This window comes from Drosophila biarmipes, chromosome 3L, assembly GCF_025231255.1.
Source record: "Drosophila biarmipes strain raj3 chromosome 3L, RU_DBia_V1.1, whole genome shotgun sequence".
Classification (NCBI taxonomy): Eukaryota; Metazoa; Arthropoda; class Insecta; order Diptera; family Drosophilidae; genus Drosophila; species Drosophila biarmipes.
This window is the reverse complement of record NC_066613.1, coordinates 15,926,674-15,950,121: the sequence shown is the minus strand read 5'-3', so window position 1 is coordinate 15,950,121 and position 23,448 is coordinate 15,926,674. Positions and strand designations below refer to the sequence as shown.

General features: G+C 45.5%; 3 protein-coding genes across 9 annotated transcripts; 1 reads left to right on the top strand and 2 right to left on the bottom strand.

Annotated features, from left to right (window-relative positions):
* Window positions 1–182: 182 nt before the first annotated feature.
* LOC108035376 (activated Cdc42 kinase Ack) lies at window positions 183–7,015 on the bottom strand. The gene is made up of 3 exons (XM_017110980.3): window positions 6,235–7,015; window positions 2,688–3,829; window positions 183–2,628 (listed from the first exon to the last, which is right to left on the bottom strand). The coding sequence occupies exons 2-3, from the start codon at window positions 3,824–3,826 to the stop codon at window positions 555–557; spliced, it is 3,213 nt and encodes a 1,070-aa protein (XP_016966469.1). The 5' UTR covers window positions 3,827–3,829; window positions 6,235–7,015; the 3' UTR covers window positions 183–554.
* Window positions 7,016–8,486: 1,471 nt separating this feature from the next.
* Window positions 8,487–12,091, bottom strand: LOC108035363 (unc-112-related protein). The gene is made up of 2 exons (XM_044094963.2): window positions 11,582–12,091; window positions 8,487–11,512 (listed from the first exon to the last, which is right to left on the bottom strand). The coding sequence occupies exon 2, from the start codon at window positions 11,416–11,418 to the stop codon at window positions 9,283–9,285; it is 2,136 nt and encodes a 711-aa protein (XP_043950898.1). The 5' UTR covers window positions 11,419–11,512; window positions 11,582–12,091; the 3' UTR covers window positions 8,487–9,282.
* Window positions 12,092–13,253: 1,162 nt separating this feature from the next.
* On the top strand, window positions 13,254–23,433 carry LOC108035374 (cilia- and flagella-associated protein 410). 7 transcript variants are annotated; one of them, XM_017110975.3, is made up of 10 exons: window positions 13,256–14,747; window positions 15,720–15,785; window positions 18,496–18,669; window positions 19,352–19,676; window positions 19,853–19,981; window positions 20,669–20,743; window positions 21,653–21,751; window positions 21,842–22,080; window positions 22,547–22,640; window positions 22,705–23,433. In XM_017110975.3, the coding sequence occupies exons 1-10, from the start codon at window positions 14,668–14,670 to the stop codon at window positions 22,816–22,818; spliced, it is 1,395 nt and encodes a 464-aa protein (XP_016966464.1). In that variant the 5' UTR covers window positions 13,256–14,667; the 3' UTR covers window positions 22,819–23,433. The 7 variants fall into 7 exon arrangements, with proteins under 7 accessions (XP_016966463.1, XP_016966464.1, XP_050741948.1 ...); XM_017110974.3 differs by having other exon boundaries at window positions 13,254–14,747; window positions 21,653–22,080; XM_017110977.3 differs by lacking the exon at window positions 19,853–19,981 and having other exon boundaries at window positions 13,261–14,747.
* The last annotated feature ends 15 nt before the right edge of the window (window positions 23,434–23,448 follow it).

The following is a 23,448-nucleotide window of genomic DNA, read 5'->3' as shown; positions in this document are numbered from 1 at the left end:
TGTAAGAACTTGCATCCCAAATCTGAAATTCAAATTCCAACAGTATTTTTCACCCCCTTTTACCACACCCATGAAAAAGTATTATTCCTGGAGCTTTTTGGTATTTTTTCGTTCAGCAATGAAGTATATTTGTGCAGTATATTTTTAGCCTCCCAGTTGGCGCCAAATTCAAAAGAGTACAATGTTTTGTAACAATTACATATAATTTATTTGATTTCAAAACAAATTAATTGTTGCATGCGTTGACATTTTTGACCTTAACCAACCTTCGAACGTTTCGATTTCAGTTGTAAATAAAATTTCGGGGCATCCAAAATATGCAGACATCGAATAACAATTATAAAATAATTTTATACGATCGCTTATATAAAATAGAACATATTGTACAGTCGTTGACAATGCGTGTTTGCATTCGTGCAGACACCTAGGAGTATTCCGATAAAGATTCGAGACATCGTTAGCTAATTAGAGACGAATATTCAGCAATTAAAACTAAAGCAATTATATTCGAGGCGGTAATACATGGTTGTTGGTTTCTTTCTTTTCTCGCGAGTTTATCCCGCAGTTGTAGACTGCAGTAGAAATTCAGCTGCCACCTCCAGGCTCCAGTTGGTCTGCTGTAGCGCCTGCTCGCACTGCGGTCGCCCAGCCACCCCCAACCTCGCCAGCTGGTCGATCTTGTAGTGCCTCGTGGCCAGGGTGACATCTCCGCTGGCCGCTCGCAATGCATTGCGTACGTCCTGCTCCACCGCTGAGCTGCCCAGCTCCTGCATCAGCTGCTGGAGTTTCTCCTGCTCGCGTCCGTAGTCCGAGGGCACCGGGGCATACAGCTGATGGGCTCCCTCCAACTCCTGCTGTTGCTGAAGCCGCATCTTCTCCATCCGCCGTTGGATCTGCTGGGCGGAGAGGGGAGGTGGCGCCAGTGGAGCAGGTCGCGTTGGTCGCAGGTAGTCATCCTGGGTCACCTCATCGTATCGAACCCCACTGCCATTCGGCACTTGGCCGTAGTACGTGGATCCTGCTGTGCTGGCTGCCACTGCATCGTACAGGGAGGCGGAGGAGGAGTAAACACTGTTCTTGGGTGCCACTACCCTATTGGAAATGGCCACAAACGAGTGGTTAGACTCCTGCTGCTGCTGCTGGTTATGATTTTGGTAGATCTGCTCGTCTGGCTGCTCAGGCGGCGGCTGCGCGTAGTACTCGGATGACGTGGAGGCCACCTGCTCGTACCAAATGCGATTCACCACACTTTGCGTGGTAGCTGCCGCAGCTGCTGCTGCCTCCAGATTGTTCTGCTTGGGCGAGGCGGTCGACGAGGGACTGGAATGATTCGAGTGGCCCGTGCCGTTCTTCAGGGGCGTGAGATTCTGTTTGTACACCATGTCCTTGCTGGAATACATCTGCGTGGAATTGCGCTGGTACTCCTCGTGCGCCCGGTTCTGCCCGTTGCTGTACATGTCCTTTTCCAGTTCGGCGATAAAGGATTTGTCTAGCAGCACTCCATCAGCGGGGGCAGCAGCAGCAGGAACAGGCTCCATAGGCTGAAGGCTGAGGTTATCGTGTCGCTCCAAGGCAAGGTTATTCAGGTTCAGCTGCATGGCCGCTGATTCCAACGCAGGTATGTTTTCTTTATTCGAGTTGGAGCCACCAAAGAGGCTCTTTCTGACCGAAGGGCTGTTATAAATTGGTGCTGGTGGAGGAGCTGCCTCTAGAGAGTTGTTAAAATTCGAGTAGATTGCCACAGCCGTTTCCAGATTTGTGGTATCGAAGGGATCTCGTTCCCTTATAGGCGTCGTTAGCTGCTGCTGGTGAAGGTCTCGTTTCTGGACAAACTCCATGGTGTTCGAGTAAGTTGGCGGCATCTGGTAGGGCGGCGGTTGAAGGCGACCAGGAGAAGCTGTCATGTTGGCCGGATCAAAGTCAAACTGCGGTTGCTCGTTATAGTAAGTGGGGGAAACGTTTAGTTCCCCCGATCCACTGGATCCAGCGTACGTGGGCACGTCTATGGGAGCATCCAAAAGGCAAAAAGAGCTGTCCGCCTGCAGAGATGAACTATCGCCTGCTCCTTCAGCTCCGCCTCCGCCTGCCAGGGGACGCATGTCTGGCGAAATGTCGATGAGTATGCCCTCCTGCTGGAACTGAGGCGGTGGCGGCCGCTGAGGACCCACCACTGCTCCCTTGTGCTTCACCGCATTGCGGCGATGCAGACCCGCCGCCGCTGCCTCATTGACCAGTTTGTTGTAGGCGAACTGCTTGCTGGACGTCGATTTGCGCTCCTTGGCGTGTGCCTGGCTCGTCAAGGAGGCGGTCTTCCGCTGCCGATCATCACCATTGGCCATGGCAGCCGCTCCACCCCAGCAGAAGCCGAAGGGCGACGATGACGAGCCATTGCTCATGCTGCTGCGCATCACCACATCTCCGGCCGCGCCCACTTTGCGCTGCTCCAGCAGACTCCTGGGAAAGATTCCAATGTCGAAGGTGCGCTGGTTCTGGCCCTTGATTAACTTTAGCTCGTGGCGGCCATCGATAATGGCAATTGTGTCGCCCGGCTCGATTTGTAGTCCCTTGGACTCGTGGTGACTCCGGGAGGCACGCATCACAGGCGGTGACATACTGGCCAGATATTCTCTGTAATTCAAGCAGAGGTATTAGAAAAATGCTAGTTGCAATAACAGATAGAAACCTACTTGAGGGCGGCAAAAGTGGGTCGCTCTGCCGGCGTTTTATCCCAGCACTGCAGCATCATGGCGTAGACGTCGGGTGGACAGGCGTCCGGCTGGTGCAGTCGCTCCCCCTCGCGATCGATCTTGCGCAGGATCTGCGAGCCGTTCAGCCCCACCCAGGGATCCTCGCCGAAGCTGAACATCTCCCACAGCGTAACGCCAAACATCCAGGTGTCCGAGGCGTGCGAGAACTGCCGGAAGCGCAGCGATTCGGGAGCGCACCAGGGAAAAGGCACCTTCTTGTGCTCGGACATCACATAGCAGTCGTCCTCCTGCGGCAAGGCGCGCATCAGGCCAAAGTCGCCGATCTTGATCTTGTTGCCAGCTGCCAGCAGGACATTTCGGCAGGCGAGATCGCGATGCAGGAAGCGCTTCTGCTCCAGATAGGCCATGCCCGTCACTATCTGCACCGACCAGTTCCAGATGATGGTCAGCGATGTGTGGCGGCACTGCTTGCGCAGCGTGTCCAGCAGGGATCCTCGTTCCGCCAGCTCGGTGATCATCATCATGGGCTGGGATAGCACCACGCCGTAGAGCCGCACCAGATTTGGGTGGTCCAGGGCGTGCATGGCCTGAACCTCGCGGAAGAAGTCGTCGATGATGCCCGGCTGGGTGAGGTTGTCCGACTTCAGGACCTTGACGGCCACTGGGATCACCTTGCCCGCCGGCGAGGCACTCCATTCGCCCCGTCGCACCACGCCGAAGGATCCATCGCCCAGCTTGAGGCCCATTGTGATGTCCTTTTCGTGGATGAGGCAGGTCAGCTGGGTGCCATTGCCCTGACTGGATTCCCGGGCGGAGGAGGACTGCTTCTTGGACGAGGGCTGCTTGCCGCCGCCGATCAGCTTGGACAGGATGTTCTTGCGCCACTGGTGGGCCTTCTTTTTGCGCACTGCCTCCATCAGTCGCCGGATGGCCGGCTTGCCCAGGCCACATCGCTCCAGGTCGTCGGGCAGCACGTAGTCGAAGTGCGCCAGCCGGGTCACCTGCAGGTCATCGCGTATCCTGTCCAGGAACTGCTCCAGCTGAACCTCGCGCAGCAGATCCTCCAGCCAGGCCGTCTCGCTGCTCTGGCCGACATCCACCGCGGAAACGGAGGTCATGTCCTGAAAGAACGCAAGGGGAAACACAGTCAAATGAAGGCAATCTCAAACACATAGTGATCGGCTAATGAACTCTGGTCAAGGGCACTGGGTCGGTTGCGCAATCACGTAATCCCCGCAGAAGGCGATAAGACGGTGGAGAAGCAGCCTCGGCGAAAGTGAGCCACATTTATGGGCAGTAAAAGCAATTCCATATGCTGCTACGGAAGGCGAGGCCAGGTGTTCAGTGGCTTGTGACGCCATAAAGTGTTAATGAAACTATGCATTGGATGTAAAGGGTAAGGGGATCTGTTAATATTATTATTATTATTTTAATTTCGTATACGTCTATGCTGTCAAGAGAATAGACCTAGGATTTTAAACCCTATTTAGCAATCCTTTCTGGAAAATATACTATAACTTTTATAATTTAAAAAGGGATTATATTGCATAGATTAACATTCTTATCTTGTTAAAAAGTTCATTGGCTTTTGTGTTAATACAAGCCATTATGTCATTAAGTGAAACAGATGTTTATATTTACCATACTATTATCTAGAAAAAGTCGCCCCAAATGAAGTTCGTATCACCGATAGCGTATCATTTCCTAATAATCCGTTTTTCCGCGATTTTTTCAAATTTGTTTTTATAAATAATAGTTGTTCTTAGTGTAAATTTAATTATCATTCTGTGGAAAAAACGTTCAACCAGTTAGGTATTACTGAAAACCAGTTGTAAAGCCAATAATTTCACATATATTCAGAAGCCTGCTTATCACTTCCCAATAAAGCTGATTAAAAATATTTATAAAATCTTCTGAAAACGACTCATGATTCATGATTCATTTATTTTTATAAGGAATATCAATATGCAAATGTTAATTTGCTTGCTAAATTCTTCGGACCTCATCAAGGCCTGAAAGGGCAGAGGAAGCAAGCTGAGCTAGTTCCAAGATAACTTACTTATTTAGCTCAAAATCAAACGATAGACTTGTTGAATATATGGCGGTTCCAAGGGGCCGATGCACACAGAAGTGGATTCGTGTAAGCAAAGTCCCCTCTGACGTCACGATTTCTTGGCCATCCACGTAGACGCATTGCGTCACCTCATGACCCCGAGCCTCCTCATGCGGAAGTGAGGGGAAAATCGGGAAAGGGGCACTGGGATCTCCGAGAGGCAGCTTGAACTGTGGCGCGTGCTAAAGTGGAGTTTATTTATAGAGCGCGACAAAAGGTGAGCAGATGGAGGTCCCACAGCATTTCCCTGGGGTGCAAAAAAGAAGGAAAAGCCGCCTGCTAATGTCCATTGTTAACAAGCGCATAATAGAAATTACACTTTGCGGCGACAGTTTGAGTAATTGTTCGGGCGGAAACTGGAATTCAGCGGATGCGAGGGGCGGCAGAGATGTCCGAAGAGACAGCAACGCCCAGTTGAGAGCAGGTTATCACCAGCCGGGTAATTGAGATACAGTCGGACCTCAGTCCGTGGCCCACCATCTGTCGCCGAACAGAGTTTCCAAAAATGGTGACTTCGGGGTACAGAAACAACCCAGGTACAAGGGCGTTTTCATGTGGTGTATTGCACTTTAAATACAGTTTGTAACTCCAAAAAGGTTGAGAAAAGCACGTAATACTATTAAATAATAGGCAGTTGGTATGGATAAAAGCAGAGGTTTGGTTTTAGGCGCTATAAAAATGATCAATGTTTGGATTATAAACATAAATATTTAGCCTTCTAGCGGAAAATCCATCCTTTCGTCTTCCTCTAGTCCCATTTTTAAACAGTTCCTTACATTTCAGTTGAAACTTGCTATTTACTACTTAAAAAATACAAGTTCAAAATCTCCATAGTAAAGTTGAAGGGGTTTAATTGTTATTTTATGGTATATATAAACCGGAAGTCCAAGGCATTGAATAATCTATAAAAAATAATATATAAAATTATATATTTCATATAGCTCCTAGTCTGATACTGATACCTGATTTGACTTTGTTTATATTTTCTGCTTGGAAAAAACAGTTTAATTTAGCGAAGTATATCCATATCTATTCGTATTTTAATATTACATGGGTTATTGGTTTTATAGCCTAACTACGGCTCACCTATAACTGGTAATATCCCACTAAAAGAGTGGAACGAACTCAAGCTGCTTTCATGCTCTCTGCTCTGCTTATAGGACTTTAATTTAACGAAATTTCCTGGTATGTATTTTTATAAGCAGTTTGATATCAACTCTATATGGAATGTAAATTTGGCTGGGGATTTTCCCTGCGTTTGACTTATGGGTGCTCCACTGTATGGCCAGCTGTCCCACCCCGAAATGCGAAAGGGGCTAGTCCCATGATATCGCTTTTGCTCGAACATTTGTGGCATTTCCCCGAGGTGTTCGGAAAAGGGTTTGTTTTCCTTTGTTTTTTGGAAACACTCACCGAGTTTTAAGATCCGCAGCTGCTGCGCCGCCGGACGTCGACGTCGCTGCCTCGCCGCACTCGGCTTAACTTGCGAAAATTGGCAAACTTCCTGTCTGGCAGCGAACAGGTTGGCCAGACCAAAGATGAGGCGGCAGATGGAAGTGCGATATATGGGGATTTCCTTCTTTTCTGGCTTAAAGATGTGAAATTCGATATGCGTGATGGGGCAGCGCAGTTGCAGGCGGCGTCGCAGTCGCCGTTGACGTCGCAGTCGCCGCCAGGTAAACGAGTATGCGTGCGTGTGTGTGTGTGCTGCTTTGTTTACACTCGCCAAATGAGCAGCTGTCTTTTTGGCTGCTGAATTGGCTGGCGGGAGGTAAGCGGTCCCCACATGACGCAGACACTTGAATATTAATTTATAGTGCACACACGGGAAAAACAACGAATATTTTGCTTTCAACACACAGCGAAAATCCCCCTCCTCCCCCGCCCCCTCTGTCGTCACAGGTTTTTGCACAATTTCACACACACACACCTCTTCGCTGCACGGTCGTTTCTCCGCGTGTGTGTGTGTGCGATTGCGTTCGTGTGAACGGATTGAAAATGCACGAAAAACGCAGGTGCCACAAAGAACCGTTAGAAGCGCAAGTTTTCACTTTTAACTCCACTAGATTTCTTGGTACCCATGCGAGTGGCTTAAATAATCGAGAACGGAGCTCGCTAAGCGAAATAAACAGCGTTTAATTTGCGATTGAAAATGCGCGACAGAGTTTGGTATTTTTTCTAGCAGCTGATGCAGTAGGGATGGAACTGAAAGCAATCGCTGTTTGTGGAAGCCATGAAGTATCGATATATTCTTGCTATCGATGACTCTTGGCTTACCGTTGGCAGAAGCTTAATTTCTAAAAATATTAAAAAGGCATTACAACAATCAGAAAAACTGTAATACTATTTACGTATGCTTGAAAACTTTTTTTAAAACATATTTGGTAAAATATAGAATGGAAAGCATTTTGTTAAATTAAAATATATACTAAAACCAATTTAAAGTGCGCGCCAAGCAATGATTTGGTATTTTTCAAGCAGTGCTGCAGCGTTACCTGACCGCAGCAGACTTTTCAAATATGCCATTGCGTAGGGCGTTACGAGTTTTTAACGGTTGTACTTACGTACGCCTTGTAACGTAAATTGACTAAGATAAAATATTTCAAATCTATTCAATTTTTTTGTTAATTGTTCATTTTTAATTCTTTCTAATTTCTTTAAATTTGTTTAAAACATTGTCTTATTTCCCTTTTCACCTTCACAGTAAACATAAATTTAATATAATTTACAAAAATATATACAAAGAAAAATAATAAAGATGGCTATGTTTTTTGTCCAGTTTAAAGAACTTATCATTATTGTTTCTTGAAAAAAAGTAGGTTTATATCTTTAATTTTTTTGTTGGAAATTGTTTTTATATAAATCACGTTAGTGATAAAAACTAAAAACAAGTATGAATAGTCCTGGGGCGTACTTAAAATAACTCTTATAAGAGCAAGTAGTTGGCATAATCGATTCGAATTAATCACTCATTATTTGTGTTCTCGCTTTTTTCGTTCGGCGCGATTCACACAAGATGTTACACGCCAGTGACGCATTTTCGTAGTTATTTTATTTGTACATTTACTAAGAATTACACTAGATCTTATATAATTCCAAACGAATATTTACGAGAATTTCCGATAAAAACAACAATAGTTGTAAGTTCCTAAAAATGTGAATTTTATTTTAAAAATGTTTGGCATTCCTAATTAAAAAAAAATTGCTCATAAGTCGTAAAAAAATTTTGAGATACTTAAAGCTTTTTCTTGGACTGGATCCACTTATCACTCCTTATTCACATCCGGAGCTTTTCCCCTCCTAAGAGTCACCCCGTTAAATTAAATCAAATTAAAGATTTCGCCAGCCATTGCGTGAGAAGTTGCCCCATTCCGGGGCATTCCGCGTAAATAACTCTTCGCCGACCGGGGTCATCAATCAGCGGTACGGCCCGGAGCTTCCAATAATCTACAATCCCCACACAACGACGACTCAGTCGTGGTGCTTATCAGTCCAATTGAGTGCGCTGTTATTAATAACAATACCCGTGCTTTATATTAAACGCCCGACTCTTGCATCAACGCCCCTTGGAAGCCATAGCCCTCTATAGAACGCTATGAGTAATCCGATTGGCATCGGGTTTCCAGCTGCCAGTGGAATGTAAATGCAAACAAACAAGCCGCCGCTTACGATCATTAAAAACATATAAAATAATTTATTCTGCTTATTAATTTGTTTAATAAATATACAATATGTAAAACTGCGGGTTAGTCGCGCAAGTCCGCACAAGAGTGGTTCAAAAGGGACTTCAGTAGTGTAACTTTAACGCTGTGTTAGAAAACAGACAACACAGAGAACACAGGACATTGACTTGGACTTGTTTTGGGTTAAGATTGCTCTGGCGAAGGCACAACATCGTTATCAGCGTGGTGATTGTTATTAGTCTAGAATTCCACTTCCATTAACACTTAAACACACAACGCTTTCGACATGGGTGCGTCGACTGACTGGGTTGATAAAGACGGAGGTAATCCTTGGACAATTTCAAGCAATTCTAGTTTAAAAATCATGCTAAGCAGTGCCCTAGATGAGGATTACAATTCTACAACACCAAATTATGGTCTGGTCCTGGTAATTAATTATTTTTCAGGTAAATGCCGACAGAAATAAAATAAGAAACACTTTTACTACTAGTCTGTCAAAGTAGTTTACAAAGTACATATAAATTGAGGTTACTTTTGCTTTTGAAGACCAGAAACATAGAAACGACTTTGTTATTAATTTGGCATTGGTGCTTTTACAACTAATGTTAAGACACGTTGGCCTGGCATAGTCCGCAGATTACTCTCAACCCATAAATCAACGCACCCTACTTTAGGTAAATATATGTAGATAAAACTGTAGAACGTGCGACGAGGTTTGTGCTTGGCACTCGTAAGACTCCACTCCACTTTGCTCCTCTCCCGGATTGCGCTAATCTGCTTACGACCAGCCACCCGTCAGCTTGTGGAACATCTCCTCGTTCAGCGTCTGGTTGTTCTCCTTGGAGCGCATGGACATGAATATGTAGCCGCCGATGAACTCGTGCACCACCTTGCAGTCCGCCGACTGGACGGAGAAGATGATGTTCTCGTCCTGCAGCTGGATCATCATGCACTTGATGCCCCAGTTGACGTTCCAGGCCTTCATCGTATTGTAGCGCCAGGTCTTGATGTGATCCCCGGAACTGAGGTCCATGCGCATGATGCGGTTGTTGGCCACGCCCAGCAGCTCCTCCTTCTTGTGGCCGTCGAACTTGATGACGAATAGAGTTACGCCGAAATCGGGCAGCGATTGCCAGGCCTGGATGTACTTCATCTTGGCCTCCATCAGGGGCAACTGCTTAACGTTGGCATGGGCCTCCAGAATCCTCTGCACCGCCTTGCTCGACAGTTTGCGCATCATCTTGGGCGACAGGTAATCCATGGGCTCAACACTCCTGGGGTTCACGGGGAGCGGAGCTCCCTGGGCGGGTTTCTGCATCTGGAGCAGCGAGCGAATGCCGCTCACTTCGCTGTCGTAGGAGCTGTCGGCCAGTGAGCGACCCTTGGCGGCCAGACGACAGGCGGCCATCCACTTGGCATACTGCTCCTCGTTCTCGCATCTCACCCAGACCTCGCTATTCGGTCCGTTCCTTCCCTCTGGCGGCACCTCCAAGCGAATGGCGAACTTTCCTTGGGCCAAGTTGACATCGGGCGTCACCTCGCAGCCCCGCAAATTGATGCTGATGCTGGGAGCTCCGCGGCGGGACTCCTCCTGCGATTTGTACAGGTGCAGATGCAGATCCCTGTAGGTGAAGAAGTAGCGCTTGTATCCCTTCAGCGTGAACCGCTGGGGCTTAAGGAATTTCAGATAGTCCGATAGCTCTGGTATCCTAGTGATGTTGCCCTGATCCTTGCCACCTCCCGGACCCTCTAGCGTGATCTGCAGCTCGTTGAGAGCGGAGTCAATGTCGTCCTCGCCGCCAGTCTCCTGACTGGAGGTATCTATCCCGGAATCGCTGCCCGGCGGATGCAGATCCGTCTGGTGATTCACCTGGAACTGCAGGGCGGCAAACATGAGGGTTTCCTCCTCGGTGGCGTCCAGTTCCTCGTTGAGGATGCTCCATTTGGCCTGCTCGTACAACTGGTTGATCCTCACCTGGTCGTACTTGGGGTTCAGATCGAAGAACGTGTAGTATTTGAAGCGGAGACAGAGGGTGTCGTACTCCCGCACACCCTGCTCCATGATGGACAGTGATGAGTCCAGCCAGCCCACATTGAGACGGGCTTTCTCCACCCGCGACTTGGGCCTAATCAGGCGGGCTCTTACATCCGGACTGGGTGACCTGGGCGACATGGCCAGGTTCTCCTGGAGGTCGCCGAAACTGGAGTTCGAATCGTAGCTGGCGTATCCGGTGGAGTTGTGCTTCCAGGTGCCTGTGGGCGAGCTAATAGGAGTGCCGGGCGCAGTGGCTGCCCTCCGTGGCGTGGTGGCATATGGTGAGGCCGGGGCACACAGCAGGTTGCCATTGTGCGAGCGATCCAGACTGCCATTGCTGCCATTGTAGGCACCTGTGATGGGGACAAAGGAGTTCGTGTCCGCCGCTGGCTGCAAAAAGCCAATGCCATTCGCGTCCGCCACGGGAATCTTGCGCTGCGGCAGCTTCGAGAAGTTCTTCTTGAGGTGCTCCGGCTCCAGGGGTTTGCAGAACGACAGCTCCTCCGGATAGCGTATGTCCAGATCCTTGCACAGGCTCACCACGGCGCCGAAAGTCTTGGCCGAGAAGTTCACACGATAGTCGAGATAGCGAAGATCGGGCATTTGGACCCTCAGCGTTTTGTGCATGGGTGTGAAGTGCAGAAAGGAGTCCGACTGGACGCCGGCCTGGTCCAGAGTGGATCGCGTCCTGGTCAGCCAGACATTCTTGGCGGGCCACCACAGCGCATGATCGGACCAGTCCTTGGGCATTTCCGGGTCCACGAGGTTCAGCATGACGCCGCCAATGTGCTGATCGCCCTTCACGCGCAGCGTCTTCTCCACCTGCAGATCGGTGATGAGGATCCGCAGGTTCCACGTACTCTCGCCCACATGAATCATCTTTTGCTCTCGCTCCCCACTGGCCTGTACAAAGTTCCGATGCGCGGGCGTCTGTTGTGTCCAAAGGCGAAACTATAACTGACTATACGGACGTCTGTGTGTATATATGGCACAATCAGAGTCTAAAATTGCCCTCGAAACGATGACGTAATGCGCAACTTACGTTCAGCGCTGTTTTTTGCAAAAGCAACTTTTGTTGTTGTCGGGGGGCGGGGCGGGGCGCTGTGCCGAGGGGGGCGGGGCGGTGCTGCCTTATGTAGGCCCTTATCTCGCCAGATGTTTGCACGGAAACAGCAGTGCCAGCGGAACCAGAAGACAGAACGCACAACAAGCCCCGCAGTCCAGATCGAAATCGGTGGAAGAATGCGCGGTGCGCGGCGATAAGGGGTGGGGTGGGGGATCGCTTGATTAATACACGCCCAAGGTTATGACTTCGATGGCTTGTTGCTCGGGCTGCCGCGGTGATGTTTTGTTTTCCCTCTGCGATAGCTCTCTGCTGCTGCTCGCAGCGTTTTCTCTCGCGCTTTTCCTCGCACGTCAACACACCGACGAACACTGATGCAGGCGCGTGAAAATGCGATGCAAATTTTCACAAAACAACACGTAAACGAGATAGAGAGAAATTAATTTATAAATAAATCAGCCAAGTGCGCAGACGGTCACACTGTCGCAGTGTGCCCAGATTGGCTTAGGCCTGTATACCAAATCATGAACCACCCTGTTTATACGTTTAGTAATCAAACATCCGCCAAATTTAAAAAAGGTATAAAAATAACAATTGTTAATAATTAGTATTTTGGTTGCCAGAACTATGTATTTTAATGCTTTATTTTATTAATATTAATAGTTAATGAAATCCATCAAGTTTATCGAGCTATAATTAGGGCGAACATTAATAAAGTATGCCTAGACCTGCCGAATTTTTTCGTCCTGTCACTGACAGTTTCGAACACATACTTTGACACATTCTATTTTGTCCGGCTGTTTAATTTGACCTTTTTTTTGTCCGCCAATATTTTCACACAAACTATACACACTGCATCTGGGGCAAAGTTGCACGCGCTCTTCGAAAATGGTGAACCTCGAGCATGACATTTCGAATGCATTTGTATCGCCTTTAATTAAATGTAACATTTGGATGCTATAAATAAGAGAACATCTCGGTAAGAAAAAGTTAAAAATGGACATTAAGTCATTAATACTGTTGGCCCTTATTTGCGTGGCCGCTAGAGGCAAACGCGTTGGGCCCTGTGTCCCCGGAGTTATAATAAAGGACTGCTTCACAGGCTGACAGATATATGTTTATACGTACTGAACAGAAACGTTTTTGAAATAAACACAAAACATGATCATTTTATTACAATAAAAAGCCAAAAATAAATTTTTTATTTGCAAATTGATAAAAATAATTTCCCGGGGACTAACCGTGTCAAAAGAGAAAAATTCGCCTTGTCTCTTTTATTCTATTTAAATGTCAATTGATTTAAGATAAGACATATATTGTTTTTTTTTTAGTTTTTTTGAATGGTAATTAATGTCCATCTTGCTAAAGCCATTATTCGATATTTATTTCCTTGTTAATAATATTCAATAATATATATTTAAGAATGTTTAAGTGAATGTAACCAATAATCCATTAGTTTTTACAACAGTTATAACAATAAAGTTATATTATATTACAACAATTTAATTTTCAATTTCAAATTAAAATAACGGTATTAAATACAAAAATCCATTCGATTATCCTCTCCTATAATGAGCACGGTCACACTGGTAGCAAGTGTCACCTCTAAAATCTTAAAAAATACAATCCAGTTTTTCCTGGGCAATTTTAATAGCTACTAGATAGTAAATCAGTTAGAATAACTTTTAAATTGAAAGCACATTGCAGTTAATTAAAATAAAATGTGAAACACAATTGCCTTCACAAGCGCAAAACTGGTTTGCCGCCCACGCCACCCGTTCTCTCTCGCTCCCTCTCTCCGCTTCGCTCTCTCGCCTCGCCTGCTTCACACCTCATTCGTAAACAAAGACAATGAAAGCTCCAGTTGAGCGGCTGAAAGGCCCCAAAGCCCCCAGATTATTTCTCGCCGTCGAGCCGAGCGCACGTACTCGAAAAAATAACACTAACAACAGTATACAATAGTGCAGCATTGTGTAAAACACGCGCGTCTCCGCTGTCTCGCTCTGGCACACACCCGACACGGACACTCTCGCGCACACACACGCTGATACATACCTGTAAGAGAGCGAGAGACACGAAAAAGGTGCATGGAAAAGCGGAAAATCGGAACTGAAAAAGTCTGAATTTCGCTTAAACGTAGTTATCTAAGTACGGCTGACAGTTGGAAAACGAAAGTGTCGGCAAAAAGTGTTTCAATTAGTTAAATATCCGAGCAACGCAAGAGGGAAATCTACACCCACCCGGGCTCGGAATCGCAGCGGCAAACGGGAAACATCTGGGCGCGAAAAAATCGATCCAGACGATGTGAAAATTGGCCAAATTTCGCCGTACCGCCCAATGTAAGCAACAATTTTTGGCAAAAACAACCAGATACGACTGGAGATACTGTATACACTGTGGTGGATGGGTAGTTGGGCGGCGTGTTACGTTGATATCGTAGTAAACATAAATATAAAACCGCGGCGCAACAACCCGAGCGGCTTAGTCATCCGTGCAAGAGATTCGCTTTAGCTGCAGATACCAAGAGATGCGAGATACAAAACACCAGATGCAATAGACAATAAGCGGTTTGAAAAACGAACCCAGGCGAACTTGGAAACCGAACGGCCCATGTAACTCGAACAAATTTCAGCTGCAAGTACGCGTTATAATATACGCAATTCCAATCTTGGAGATCCCAACTCCAAGCGGTTGATAAACCCTGCATCTGAAGGAACTTGAAAGCCCGGAGACCACGTAATTACAAATAAATTGCAGCAACAACAGGGCAACGCCTACGACACGCCAGTGATTACAACAACAACATTACTATTTACCTAGCCAGCGTAACCTGTTGTAGGTTTTTGTATTGCATTGTTGCTCACCTCTCGCCGCCTAAAATTGGGCATTCACAAGCGGCTTAAATACGTGGTTAACCATCGCAAACCATCGCATAGCACTATACATTCGGCCGGAATCTGCAAGTGGCACACCTGTGGCCACGGGTCAGTTGAACACCAATTGGACGACCAGTTGGAGCCAAGGCAACACCATCGCCATTGCCTTTGCAATCACAATCACACACAATGTCGAGACTCACCGAGGAAATGGTGATTGCGCGGGCCAAGCAGTCCGATCTGTCCCTGATCAAGAAGCTTAATTGCTGGTAAGTAACTAGTATAGGATACGGGGGAAAGATATTATCTCTAAGATAGCTTAAAAACTGTCTAAAAAGAGATAGTTGCCAAACTAGACTTCGGGCTATAAAATAGTTGTAAATATAAATAACAAATATGCGTAATGTATACAATGGTCTCTATTAGTCAGCTTTATTATCATCATTCGAAGAATAAATGCACATGAGTAATATACTTTGTTTTCAAAAATATCAATAAAATTATTTCGAAAATGTTAAATATTGTATCCATTGCTTGGTATTCAAAGAAAGGAGTTGTTTTCCACTTATTTATTACTATAAATGAATAATAATACAGCTCTTAACTGCTACTAAAAAATTTAAACATGCAATTAAAATTATGCAATATTGTTTTACTTTATTTTGAGACCTTTTTTAAGGTTCAATGAACTAAAATGAAAAAAATTGTTTACCACAAAATGCTTGCTTTGTTTATTGATAGTGGTGAATCCACAAGTTTCCCCCACTGTTCATTAAATCGATTTTCGATCTAATTTCCGCCTGTGCATTGATCTATTGCTAATCGTGCTGGGGCAGGTGCAGCCGTAGTGAAAGCTTCGATCTCTGCTGTGTAGTATGGGTCTCGATCTGGGGTCTGAGGCATGGGTCTGGGGGATTTGCCCACTTCGCTGCTCACTTCTGCTGCGCCGCCTGCTTTCACTCGACCCAAATCCGGGGGCAAATCTTCTAACCAGTTTAGAAGTGTCCACTTTGGAGCGAGTCACGATTCCCTGGGCTGGAAAAACACGCGCTCCCCTCGAGGAAAACGCTTGGAAAAGCTTGAAAAGCAGTTGAGCTACTTTTCGAGTTGGGCCACCTCCCCCCACCCCCAGCAACTCTTGACCCATCTGCGATAAGCGAGAGCGTGATGACTTTCAAAGGGAGGCTCCACTGTACGTATTTATCTTTATTAAAATACCATCTATTCTCTGCTTATTTCAGGGGCAGTGATCTCAGCGATGTGTCCATCATCAAGCGAATGCGTGGAGTGGAAGTTTTGGCTCTGAGGTAAGTGGCCCAGATCGTGGAATAAATAACGTATAAGGATCACATTGATTATGACTTCCTGACCCGCGCTCTGATTGATTCAAAGTCGCCGCCCTCCCAAGAAAGCGGCAAAGATAAATGTATATATGAAACCGCTGAGATATTTGCTTTCGAGTGATGTCATCGCCCCATCATTAGGCAAGCTGAAATACGAGAAATACTTTGGCACGCTCAGGCGCGTAATTAATGCAAAAAGCAGCGGCCGCAGAAAACACACAGACTACACAAAATGAGCTTAAAGTCGTGGGAGCTCCAAAATTGGCAATACCAACTGGCCGCGCCGCGTAGGCCATTGCGTAGGGGGCAGAGATACTGTAGTTATGACTCGTATCTGCCAGATACTTTCGCACTCCCCTCCTCCACCTCATCTCGTACTTGTTACTCAGATGTACTTGTTCGAACTTGGTGTACTTGCATGTCGCTCGATAGGTTTGCATGCGCTGCTGCTGCTGCTGCTTTTGCTGCCCTTGCCTTAAAAGGCAACAATCATTTTGACTGCCAAGGTCGTCGAAATCGATTCGCCCGCCAAACTTCTTCGTCATCTGCTGGCAATATGCTGACAACTCTCGACTCGGACGGTTCGTTTAATTATGCATGTGCGGGACATAGGAGGAGGTGTACATATAGAAGAGTTCGAGGCCTTATAGGGAGCGACCTGGGCGATTTGGCATTTAACTTGGTGAAAAGAACCGTGAGAATAGCAGTTCCGAACAGGAAATAATAATGTGGGTATGGGCGAATCACATTTGTTAAAAGGAATTATCAGATACTATATAGCAAATAAACAGGAAACAGTTTTTAAGTCTTGGAAGTATCAGATATTATAATTTATTCAAAAATCTGATTTAACAGAGGCTTTCCACACTTTTCAGTTCAAAATAGGAGAACTATAAGTAAACCATAGGGCTAAACATATAGATACAACAAACATAAAGACAAGAGTATCTGTCGAGTATAGAATTGCCTTCCAAGCCAATTACAGCAATCTTGGTTAAAAGCGAAAGTGGCCCTTATTTGGCATCTGGTTTTTTGGCATTTAATTCTTGGCTTCGACATAAAATGAGTCAGATATAAAAATTCAGTAAAAATAGTAGGGAAAGGAAACTTGTTAAATAAAATTCTAAAAAATAATAAAAAATGGATGCAATCCTTAAAGTTTTCTTAGTTGTAGCTCTCTTGAAACAAAAGTCTTGCCTAAAATTAAGTTAATTTCAGACAAATACAGATAAAAAAGTTATAGAAATAGTTGAACTAAAAGTAGGGCAATTGGACTGCAAGCCTCTTGATTACTTCGATTCAACTTCTGTTATCAGGAAGCTATTACCGCAATTGAAACCTCACAACTGACGTAGAGCTTTATCAGTCTGTATAGATAATGGAAGGCTTTTCCTATATACGAGTGCGAATGATTAAATTGATATGGCAGGCGTGTAAGCCAGAGGGCAATAACTTCTCACGGAGGCCTGCTCTGTTTGCATTTCACTACTTGGTTAAGCCTTATACAGCGAAAACCTTTCAGTCGCAACTCGTTGGGCATTGGGTTAGCGTGGGGTTCTCGACTTTGCTTGGCCATAGGTATGTTGAGCAAGGCCCGAAGTAGTGTACGCAAGGAATGAGCCATAAATCAGTTTGCCTCAGGTACAATGCGTTGGCGTAGTCTTCATTTGTTTGGGGGCTCTTTCCGCCCCTTACTCATTACCATTTCATTTTCCACTTCCCCCGGGTTATGAGTGTGCATATTGATTTGACTTGCGTGCGGCTAGCACTTTTCTTTTTACCTCACAGACCTATCAATGGTATTTCCACTTGGTAGAGCTGAAGTGCTGGCTAACCTTGACTCCTCAGGGGAAGCATTGATTATGCATACTTAAGGAGGGACACTTACGCTTGGCCCCACTCCCGATTGGCCTGATTATTTTGGGAACTATTAATAGGGCAAGCGGTGCTACGAATTCCAGATACCAGACATTCACTGAGGCAATGCACCCGTGTGCCATTTAGCGATCTTCCTGGCTAAGTTTAGACAGTTGTTTCTGCCTTCCCGCCCTGCTAGGAAAAGTGTTTATGGTATCTACACGGGGAGAAAAAAGAGTGCATGCAAGGGGACAATAAATATACCAAAAATATTTGATTTAGCAGATATTAAGTATTACAACGATTTTGTTCAGCAGATATATATTTTTTATAGGCAAATTATTGTTTATAGCCAGATAAATGTTAATGCACTATTTTTCATTGTTATTGGATATTTTCTCTGGCTAGTAAGTTTTCCCTCAGTGCGACAAACCTTCTTTCCCTCACTTATACAATCAGTCAGGCAGGCAATCAAGGCACGCTTTTGGCCATCGGCAATTGGCCACTTTGAAAAGTAATTAGCGTTGTTAGGAGCCGAGGTGCTAAGCGGAGACTCGGCCGGAACATGGGCTTAAACCTGACCTAGACGCCGACAAATGACGACAATCAGCTTTTCCCCCTGCCGATGTTCTTTAACTGTTATTCGTGGGGAATTCTGCGAAGAATCCGACGAGTTAATGACCGCACGCAGCTGCCGGAGAATCTTTTGTGTTGTCTCGAGCATGATTCACGGCAGTTAGTTAGTTGTTGATGATGCCTTTGTGTCCCCTTCAAGAGAAAGTTTCTTGAACCTAAGAGTATTGTTTCTCGGTTGCAGTGTCAACAAGATCAGCACGCTGTCGCCCTTCGAGGACTGCAACAAACTGCAGGAACTGTATTTGCGCAAGAACAACATCTCGGACATCAACGAGATCGCCTACCTGCAGAATCTGCCGGCCCTCAAGTACCTCTGGCTGGAGGAGAATCCCTGCTGCGACCGAGCGGGCGCCAAGTGAGTAGAGTCTAGAAAGTACTTTAGAAGTTAGAGCTCCTTTAAAGTTTTTAAACTTCCAAACACTGGCTGTATAAGGTGTAGTACTTTCTTATCGAAGAAACTATTTATTGTTATTTAAACAATTTTTGTATTTTATTTTGTATTTCTTATAAATCATGTGATATCATATTTACTATTTACTTGTCTGTAAAACGTGATTTTTTGAGAAACGTGATATTTTCATTATTTGAACGCCTTAGTTTTCTTTTAAGGAACAAAAATATTCTTACATTTTTTTCACTCTTGATAGGAAAAAAGAACCACCTGTAATTTTTGTTATAAAATATGAAAAAAACAGTATATGAGTTAGATATCTCTTCGAAATAACATCTCAATTTTAATGCCTTATGGAATTATGAATTATGAGTTAAATTATCGTTATGGTTTTTTTTATAGCAAGAGAAATATTCTATTGTTATACTTCAAAATTAATTGTGGATTTTTCTTATTTATGGTAGCTGAAATATTCTATTATTAAACTTGAAACTAAATTACCGAACTTTTCATACATAGTAAGCGAAAAATCCCCTGAAACCTCTATTGTAAAGCTAGAAATGAGTATTAATTTTACCGACCTGCGGTTAGTGCTCTAGAGAAGCCCCTAATGATCGTTCTCACCTCTGTCCAACCGCAATCGCAGCTATCGGCAGCTCGTGTTACGCGCCCTGCCCAACCTGAAGAAGCTCGACAATGTGGAAGTCACCCAGGAGGAGTTGGACGACGCCCTGCGTGGAGGCGGTGGCGCCGCCCCGGAGGATGAGGTGTACGAGGATGCCTACCAGCAGCAGCAGCAGCATCAGCAGACGGCGCGAACCTCCCCGCAGCAGATGCCGCAGCAGCAGCAGCAGCACAGCTACCCGCAACACTCGCCGCCGCAGCAGCAGCATCACCACCAGCAGCATCACCAACCGCAGCAGCAGCATCAATCGCAACAGCAGCGACGCAGCTCCAGTCCCATGAAAGAGGTAAATGGCTCCCATTGTCTGGGCGGATTTTCCCACACCACGCCCTGGTTTAGCGGCTATAATCTGTCGCCTTGGCAATGTAACTCCATAATCAACTCTCGCCCCCGTCTTGGTCTATTTCTGCTCCCCTCCCCGCGATTCCTCTTGATCCCATTAACCCTGCCTTTGCTAACAAGCCGCCACAGTTGGCCAGTCCGCTGGTCAATAACAGCAGCGATGGGAGCATCAGCCACAGTGCCAGCGATCTCTACCAGGTTCAGGCGGCCCTGCCGCTGAAGGGCTCCCAGCCACCCACGCCCACCAAGGTAAAAGGGGGTGTTACAAGAAGTTTAGGAATCCCTTATTAAGTATATTGAACTCTTCCAAATTATTCCAAAGAAATCCAATTTTTCCGTTTTATGTTTCCATCTTATAATTTCAATCAAAGTTGGGAGGAGTTAAGGCGTTAAAAATGTTTTAGGAATTTAGGAATTACTCCTAAGTAATCCTCCTTTAAGGAATCTTTTCTTTTTTGTTATGTTCTGTTAGAAGTTTTTTCGCCTACTTTAAGTTACATTTTGGGAGAACTTCCCTCTAGAAAATGTTTATGCTCCTCTACCGATGAACTTCAAAACAACTCTAAGCTAAAATATCTTTTCATTTTTTTTTTTATATTCAAAATATTCCTTTTTGTGAATTTTACCAAATATATCATCCAGTAGTATAGTTAAACAGTATTTTCAATGTGTAATTCGGTTAAACAAGTTGTCCCTTAGAACAGCTTGACAATATAGTACATTTCTCTAACCTATTAGCTTTCCATTAGCGATTTTGTCAGCTATTTTTGAATACATCGTTATGACATTTTATTTGTGTCGAGTTGAGTTGCCTTCCCAAGTTTCTTTTGTTACACCATCATATAATCGTATTTTAGCATCTTGTAAGATCTGAGATTACTGCGCCCCTTTCCCCAACGAAAAGTACCCACTAATCTCGTTTCGGCCTTCCCCCAGGAACCCGTGCATCCGCCATCGCCCATGTATAACACCATAACCAAAGAGCAGCGCACCTCCTACCACCAGTACGATGTAAGATCCACAGTCCCTCCACCGCCAGCAAGACTACTAAACACCATAGCAGCCCCACGCATCCGACATGACAGAATTGAGCTTGTTGCCGGGCCCACTTTTGGGGCCCTAAATTGTTATCTTTTTTTGTAGGTTCGATGTTCGAGGCTCTAGGGAGTGGGCCCGTCACACTCGAGTGGAGAGGGGGTTGTGGTGGCAGAGGGATGGGGGATGGGGGTAAAGTCACGCGATGCCTTCGACATGGTTAAGGTTCTTTCGCTTTCCCGCCGCCTGTCCAATGGCCCATTGTCTTCTCGCCGGCTTTTGTGGGTTAAGTCAGTCAGTTGACTTTCAGACCAAGAGATGGGAACTGGGGGACTATAATTGCCGAAGAAGCCCAAAACAAAAGCCAAAAATGAACTATATAAAGTGTCTCTTTATGTATTCATGCACGTGAGAAAAATACTTAACCAGAGGGGAATAATTGAAATTTTAAGAGATTAGAGGGTTTAAACAAAATATTTTAATTTTTATTCTTATCTGAGTATACATATTTCTTTAAAATATTAGTTATACAATTTGGGGACAGCCTTCCCATTTATTTCCGTGTAGCTTTCTTTGTTTCTAATTGTGTTTTAAGTACATTGTGCCAGTAAAGGGCTAGTCCCTCCGAAAAACCACTGAACCAGAGGGAAATTACCCCCCGCCGAGTGACTTGCTGAACAATTTGTCATGTGTGGATTGCCCCGGGGCCTGGGACTGGGGGTTATCAACTCGAATCTAACGTTTCTAATCTGCTGCCTTTCTCACCAACCATGCACTGCTCCCAATTGCAACTTCTAAAACAAAACAAAAACCAACCAAAAAAAACCCAACTAAAATGCAAACCGCACCACTAACGCCTCACCAAAAAACGGACTCGACGAGCAGCGCTCGCCGGGATCCGACCAGGAGAGTAGTCCGCACACAGCATACAGGGAGGTGCGGCCCACGCCGCTACCGCCCAGCATCTCTGCGCACTCGATGAAGGTAAGCCCGACCATCCTCACCAGAGGCGCAAGCGTGGCACGATGGGTCGGGACGATGGTGAAGCTATCTAATTGTGGTATTCCCGCACAGGAGTACTATCAGTCGGACAGGCCCGCCTACCCGGCGCACTACCGCCACAGCCAGACGGACCTCACCGAGTGGGAGGAGCACCAGCAGGCTCCCCAGGTGCATCACAATCCGTACGGCAGCCAAATGCAGCTGCATCATCCCCAGCGACGCAGCGCGGGACCGGAGACGACGGCCTACCGGAATGGCAGTGCCCGGGAGAATGGCGGCGAGTGGGATCCGGAGGATAGGCCCAGGTCGAGGTGAGGTCATCGCTCGGGTCAGCTGGCGGTTGTGCCAATTAGCTTATCGTGGTTCCGCTTATTTTATTATGGGCAAACAATCCGACGTATCATAGATAGCCAGGCGGTTGGTGTTTGCTTTCAATGTTTACTTTGCGAGTTGATAGAGGGTTAAGTGCTTTGTGTGTGGATTTTTAAACGAATTGCAGGATTTTATTTAGTTTGCATTGTTAACAAATGGACTTATTTGATTGCACCAAAGAGTATAGATACTTTACAGTACACTCCATACATTGTATATTTCTTACTCTTTGATTGTAACTAATTTGTATCGCAATTGTACATCATACAACTAGAATCTAAAACGATAGAGTTCAACAAGTTCTTCTCAAACAAGTTAGTAAGAAACAAGTTTTAGCACCTAGTATCTAAGTGTCTTAATTGCAATAATAAATACTTTAAACTAATTTATGTAATCGTTTTCCAGACGGCCCGAGGGCAGATATAGTGACTCGACTACTACTTTATCGGCCTCCGTGATGAATCACTACACGGGCTACCATCGCCGGCCCGTGAATAGGGTGAGTACTGTATATATTTTGACACCTCAGCGATTATAAACTGAATCATATCTTTCTTCCGCAGAATTCGAACCTACTCTCCGCGACCCTCTGCCTGGTGAAGGAGCTGGACTACGCCAGTCTGGAGGTGCTCGAGCACGCCGTGCGATGTCGCATCGATGAGATGGCGGGCGAATGATGAAGACGACTCTCTAATCGCATGTCGATTAGCTAATCCAACGCCTTTGGGGAGTTTCAAAACCACAAATGACCAGAAAATCACTTAAAAGACAAGCAGCGCAGGCTGCCGAGGAGGAGAGAAAATGCTGATATTATACTAACGTCTTAAGCAACAAAGGAAAATGAAAGCAAATCAGATACTTAACGAGGATAACGATTCATACTTGCCAATTGTAAACTGTCATAGTGTAACTAGCAACTTTTGTAAGCATTTTGTCATGTAACGAACTTTGCTAAGGGAATCAGAGAACGAAGGAGAAACATAGAAGATAATCGCCGATGGATCGTTTAATGAATGCTTACATTGATTTCCGCCTTTTGATCCCAGATCCCGTTCAGTTGAGTCCCGATCGAGCACACAGACCGCTAAAAACTAGCCTTCTTCTTTGTACTTAACTCGCGAGGATCGAAACTAACAAACTAATGGCGCCCAAGGCGCCGAGCACAATGTATCTTCCTTGTTTCTTTGTAAGATTAGCTGAAATTTATAATCATGACTTTGTTAAATATTTTGTACACGAAAGCAATTAACGCTAAACCTTAATTTTAATATATTTACCTATAATGCAATGAACACGTCCAGTTTATG

What these genes read in the sequence shown, in the direction of transcription:
- LOC108035376 (XM_017110980.3), bottom strand. Translation starts at nt 3,826, where the DNA reads ATGACCTCCGTTTCCGCGGTGGATGTCGGCCAGAGCAGCGAGACGGCC. An exon ending in CCCACTTTTGCCGCCCTCAA is followed by an intron (nt 2,629 to 2,687) that starts GTAGGTTTCTAT and finishes CTTGAATTACAG; the next exon opens with AGAATATCTGGCCAGTATGT.
- LOC108035374 (XM_017110974.3), top strand. Translation starts at nt 14,668, where the DNA reads ATGTCGAGACTCACCGAGGAAATGGTGATTGCGCGGGCCAAGCAGTCC. An exon ending in ATCAAGAAGCTTAATTGCTG is followed by an intron (nt 14,748 to 15,719) that starts GTAAGTAACTAG and finishes TGCTTATTTCAG; the next exon opens with GGGCAGTGATCTCAGCGATG. An exon ending in CCTCCTACCACCAGTACGAT is followed by an intron (nt 20,744 to 21,652) that starts GTAAGATCCACA and finishes CTCGACGAGCAG; the next exon opens with CGCTCGCCGGGATCCGACCA.
- LOC108035363 (XM_044094963.2), bottom strand. Translation starts at nt 11,418, where the DNA reads ATGATTCATGTGGGCGAGAGTACGTGGAACCTGCGGATCCTCATCACC.